Source organism: Mus pahari, chromosome 10 (assembly GCF_900095145.1).
Source record: "Mus pahari chromosome 10, PAHARI_EIJ_v1.1, whole genome shotgun sequence".
NCBI lineage: Eukaryota > Metazoa > Chordata > Mammalia > Rodentia > Muridae > Mus > Mus pahari.
In genome coordinates, this window is record NC_034599.1 from 40,397,065 (window position 1) to 40,402,720 (window position 5,656).

Below are 5,656 nucleotides of genomic sequence, written 5' to 3' on the forward strand. Positions count from 1 at the left end.
GGGAGGGAGGGAGGGAGGGAGAGAAGAAGAAGAAGAAGAAGAAGAAGAAGAAGAAGAAGAAGAAGAAGAAGAAGAAGAAGAAGAAGAAGAAGAAGAAAGAAGAAGAAGAAAGAAGAGGAGGAGGAGAAGGAGGAGGGGGAAGAGGAAAAGGAGGAGGAAGAAGAAGAAGAAGAGGAAGAGGAAGAGGAAGGAAGGGAGGGGGGACACTACCTTGTTTTCTCCTAGGGTAATCATCATCATCATCATCATCATCATCAAACTTAGGATAGTTCTAAGAAGAATGGGGCAATTTCTCCCATGATTTGTGTAAAGGTGGATGGTCTACGCAGAAGCTCTAGCCAAGTGCAAGCATCATCAACCCTAAGCATGGCTTTCTATCATCAACCCTAAGCATGGCTTTCTGGATTTTTCTGGATGGTTTGAGCACCCTCTGCCTGGACTGCAGCCTGGGTCACTCACACTGCTCCGTCATGATAAGTAAACACTGCTCCTCCGACCACTCTGCCTTGTTGATTCGGGTCTCCACGCGGGGCAGCACCTTGACACAAAACTTTCGCACCCCTATGGGGACCGTGAGGGTGAAGCGTTCCTGATTCACTGTCTTGGTTGTATTCTGAAATGGAAACAAGAATAATAAACAATCCTTTTGTTCATGGTACGAAGAAGCTGAGCGTGGGAGGGTCCTAGTCGTGGTTTTCTGCTGGAGATGAACCTGGTGCTTTGCGATGCTAGACAAGGGTTGTTGCTGGGTGAGCCAGCCCTGGGTGAGTGAGGCACTTTAGAGCCTCCTCTGCCAAGTCTTCAGGCATCTAAGATAACACACCCTGTGGGCATCAGTACAAACCGTCATCTCTCTACCAAGCTAATTTTGCTCTAATCTTTGTGTGTGAGTATGTATGTCTGATGTGTGTGTGTTTAGTGTAGTGTGGACGTGAGAGAACAACCAGATGTCAGTCATCTGTCTTCCACTTTGTTTCAGACAAGCCATCTTTGGAGTTTGCCACTGTGAACGCCAGCCTAGAGCTGACCTGAAGCTTTCTCTGAGTCTCTTGTCTCCAGCTTCCATCTTACTGTCAGAAAAATGGATTATAAATGTGTGCTTCTAAGTCTGGCTTTATGTGGGTTGCAGGGATTTGAACTCAGCTCCTCATGCTTGTATGCCTCATGCTTGTGTGCAGAAAGCTGGTTACCTGCTCAGCCATCACCCCAGCCTTCCACTTTTATTTTAACACAGCAAAAGGAGTCTTTTATAGAAGTGGGGGCTCTTCGCAGAAAGAACTAGAAAAGGCTGAAGTGAGAGTATTTGATGGGTTCCATTCAGACGGCAGGAGTTGGACCCCAGCACATTTTTTTTTTTTTTTTTTTTTTTGCAGTTTCTTTCCTTATCTACAAACTGGAAGAAAACACTTGAGGGTAGCAGTCACATGCCTTGTGCACGGTTGATACTACTGATCACTGTTGATCATTGATAATGATAGGGGTGCTCTTCTCACTCTACCCTGGGGGCACAGTTTGAATATCAGTTCCCTCCTGGCTCCCTATAACCTCTTTGTCCTATGTGTGCCAAGCTCCCCAGTGGGACCAATCCAGATTCCAAAGTGATTCCAATCCACCTGGCCCTGGCGAACATCATACCTTCTGTTCCGAGAACTTCCGGATGGAAACCCTGTAAGCGCGGTGATCCTTGAAGACCTGTTCGTACTCATCCCCTGCAGGGGTTATCGAGGGCCTGGGGGGATGAATTGTCCCGTAGATGATGCCATCGGTTACTTTCAGGGTCACGCTATCCACCGTCAGAATCACTAAGTGAGAGACGGGTGAAGGCATGAGGCTGAGGACTAAGGACAGCATCCAGAGCCTGACTCTAGGGTCAAACCTTTTCAACTCTAAAACCTAGAGCTCGGGTTTACAGCTCTACCCTGCATGAGAACATCTTAGGGAAGGTGTCTTATGGGTCTCTAGCATCCAGGGAATCTGAATAGTTCAGCCTGGGTCCTTGAAATACAACTTTTTTTTTTTTTTTTTTTTTTTGGTTTGGTTTGGTTTTTCGAGACAGGGTTTCTCTGTATAGCCCTGGCTGTCCTGGAACTCACTTTGTAGACCAGGCTGGCCTCGAACTCAGAAATCTGCCTGCCTCTGCCTCCCGAGTGCTGGGATTAAAGGCGTGTGCCACCACACCTGGCTGAAATACAACTTTTAAAGCTACTCCCTTGCATATGCTTTCTGCAGGCAGCTGAGCCCGAGCATATATGCTGGTCTTCGGGAAACAGTGACCTCCCAGATGTCACCTCGAGCTCTGAGTCCTACAGGGTGAGACCATCTTGTAGCCAGACCCTGTGCAGACCCAGTGTGGATAGAAGGATTCCACTGTGGCCAGGCTAACTGCCCTGGGACTCCCCAGAGATTGTCTTGGATTTCTTTTTTCTTCAGTACATCTTCTAGCCTCAAAGGTACAAGTTGGGAGATTCTCTACGAGGGGCCAGGCCTCATGTCAACTGTGTCCCTACCGGTCACCCTGAGTGCTCAAGGTTCAGTACCTCATCCTAAACTCTCCAAGTTCACACCTGTGGCTTCCGTGACACAGACACTCCACCCATCCCAAGACCTCTCCTGTGGAGGATAAACAATGTCACTTCCCTTTAAAATCTCAGACAGACCTGTTAAGGCAGTCAGTTTGCTAGCCAGGAAGTCTGGTGACATTAAAACCATGAGAACAGACAGAACAAGTCCTAGGCTGGAACTGTCCCAGAAGGCCATGTTCTAAGCCCAGCAGAGGCAAAGCACCTTCGTCTACTGTGAAGCGAGTCTTGGTGGTGGTCCAGTTGGAGTATTGACTGCTGTCCACTGCCCGGACTCTGGCCCGGTAGCCATAGCCTCGGCGATACAGATCCAGGGTGAACGTTGTGAGATCGCAGGACAACGCCTGAGCCTTTCTACAGATGTGGATGTCATTCCAGGTCGAGTTTCCGTACCTGAGGAGATACCAGAACAGGCACTGGGGAACAGCTTGCGCCCAAACCTCTCTCCTCTTAAGAGGGAAGGAAAAGGCCAGGCAGAATGTCCCCGTAGTGACAAAAGGAATAGTCCTCAGCCCCTCGGCCAAGGTCCCTGATGACATCCATGCTCTAGAAAGCCCCTGGGTGGGAATTTAAGTAGCTCGTTCCTCCCTAAGAATGCGTGAGCCCACTCTGGAACCCCGTTTCCTTTCTTGTAGTTAGGTTTATGAATGCTTTTCCAGAATACCAGGAAGCCCTCGGAGCCAACAGCTGCTCACCTTAGGGATCCCAGCACACTGCTCAACTCATATGACACTCAAGCAAGTATGTGTCAGAGTCCCTTTTAGTCGCATTTCAATCAATAGTAAGATAGCCACCTAGCCCCTCCCCCGCCTCCTTTTGTTCCCCCTGTGCCTCTCTCCTTACTGCTTCAGGGCCACTTCGTAGTAGGTGCTCTCAGACTGGCTTGGGATAGGCGTCCAGCGGAGGATGTGCTGGAAAAATCTGGCTTCAAACCACACGTGGGAAGGGCTTGGCAGCTCTGTCCCTAGGGGAAAGAATTATAACACTAGAGAAAGCAGAGGTACCCAGGGGACTAGGGAGAGGGTGGTGACAGCCACAAGAGTACTTTGGGAGGGAGGGGCTGGGTGCTTTACATGTGTTTGGTTTCGTGATCACAACAGCTCTGGGCTCTAGACACATGCCGAACTTAGTGAAGAAGAAATAGAAGCCCAGAGAATCAGATGGTTGGCCCAAGGCCAGTGGAGCCAGTAAGGGGCATGGTGGCAATCTATATCCAGAATGTGTCTAATTCTAAAGCTAGAGTCCTGTCCTTCTATGCCTGTGTGGCGTGGGATGAGAAGCCTCACCAGGGACTGACAGAGGCAAGTTGGGTCTGTTGCAATCCAGGATAATGGCCAGGAGTGGTGCTTGTGAGCCGTGAGCTCTCAGATGAGCCAGTTCCTGCCCCTCTGCCCAAAGCCTGTAGCAACTTTCCAGGACTGAGCTCTCATCTCAACGCTGCTCCATGCCACGCTTATCTGGATCCGTAGGCACCCTGCCTGTCTACACAGACATCTTGCGGTCCAGGCTCAGGGTGTGTCCCTCCAGTCCCTAGTTTCTAGGAAAGCTGTAGCTCAGATATGGACATCTTAATAATCAGATGCCTAGGTGAGCTTCACGTGGAGACAATGAACGTCGGCTGTCCAGCCTCCTGGCCTCCTCGCAAACTCAGCAGTGAAGTATCTGTAGTCTCCCACTCTCTTCGTTCTAAAGAGCTGACTGCAGGAGCCTGGAGCTAGCAGCTTGCTGGTATGACCCGGAGCAGAGGAGTGACCCCCCTGGAGATCCTCTGTTCTTTTTGTAGCAAAACAATAAACATTCCTATTTGAATTCTGCTGATGAGTTCTGCCGGCTTAAGTGTGTTGCAAGGCCAATAGCCCTTGTTCCTCTCCAGCCTTCTTGACCCTTTAAGATGTCTCTCCTCTTGAAGACGGTTCTGCTATCACTTTCCTTCTCCAAACTGTCAGCTCTCCAGTCACGGTTCTCTTTAAGTGACCCTGTCCTTCTCAGAAAACACACTTGTCCCTGCCCCCCTGGCTCCCTTTCTTTGAATCTCAAGGCTGTGTTTCAGTTGCAAAACTCTGAGAGGGGGAGTGAAACCCTCAGCCGGTGTTTGTGATGTTTGGCAGGGCACAACCCCAGTGCCGCTGTAGATCACATGACTGATTGTGCTGCTTTTACTTTGAATTCCTGTAAAAGTGTGTTTTGGGGTCCCCCCAGGTCTTCGTACTTCTGTGTCACTTGGTCCCTCCAACTCCCTAATTTTTCATTCTCTCCTGGGCTACTGGAACCTAGCCTGAGCTGAGCTGAGGAGAGGGTAAAGTGTGGGGGAGGGGCAGCGGGCAGCGGGGATGAATCCTGGGGGACTAACAGGGTGGTCGGGAAGGGTAGGCAGAAGAGAGGGATGGGGTGAGATGGTAGGGTTCAGGAGGAGCCTGAGAAGGAGCGCGATCAGACCCATGAAAGAAGCAGACAGCAGCAAAGTGAAGGCTAAGTTATGGTTTGCCCGGAGGTGGGTGGATGATGACTTGGGGAACAAGGGTACAGGACGGAAACTATAGGCTTTACCCATCCATCGCCGGCCATTCCCAAACAGCCACAATTAATCTTAGCCTCCTCCACTTAAACAGCAGGTGAGCTGGAGGCCAGGTTTTGCCAGCCTGAAGAAGCTGGGGCGGGGACCTCGGCCCATCCAAGCAGATTCTCCCGCGAATGTGAACTTTAAAACAACAGAGCGAGCGCTGGGAAGCCTACCGTGTGCAATGAATTCCAGGCTCAGGCTGGAGATCGTGACGAGGAATGGGAGCAAACGCGAGGACATCCTGGGCGCACAGCGGCATCGTCCACTGAAGCCGGCCTTAACGCCTCCGGCCGGCCGCGTCCCGGGAACTGAAGACTGCCGCTGGATCCACAGGGCCAGCTAGACTTCCACCTGAGGGCGGGGCCTCGATATGCTCCGCCCTCAGCCCGCAGAGCTTGGGAACCTCAGCTGCGAAGTCTGGGGCATTTGTCTTAAGATGAAAGAGCAGCTGAGGCTTTCTGTGGCTTGGCTCTTAACTCTCACCTCTCTCTCCCTCCCTCTCCCCCTCCCTCTCTCC

General features: G+C 51.0%; 1 protein-coding gene across 1 annotated transcript in view; it reads right to left on the minus strand.

Annotated features, from left to right (window-relative positions):
• Positions 1–5,450, minus strand: part of Il10ra (interleukin 10 receptor subunit alpha) — a 15,722-nt gene extending 10,272 nt beyond the window's left edge. The window contains exons 1-5 of the mRNA XM_021206969.1: positions 5,313–5,450; positions 3,423–3,543; positions 2,785–2,972; positions 1,636–1,802; positions 460–613 (exon numbers count right to left, since the gene is read on the minus strand). Of these exons, the coding sequence (XP_021062628.1) occupies positions 460–613; positions 1,636–1,802; positions 2,785–2,972; positions 3,423–3,543; positions 5,313–5,379 (697 nt within the window). The 5' untranslated portion in view covers positions 5,380–5,450. The remainder of the gene's footprint in view (positions 1–459; positions 614–1,635; positions 1,803–2,784; positions 2,973–3,422; positions 3,544–5,312) is intronic.
• Positions 5,451–5,656: the final 206 nt, after the last annotated feature.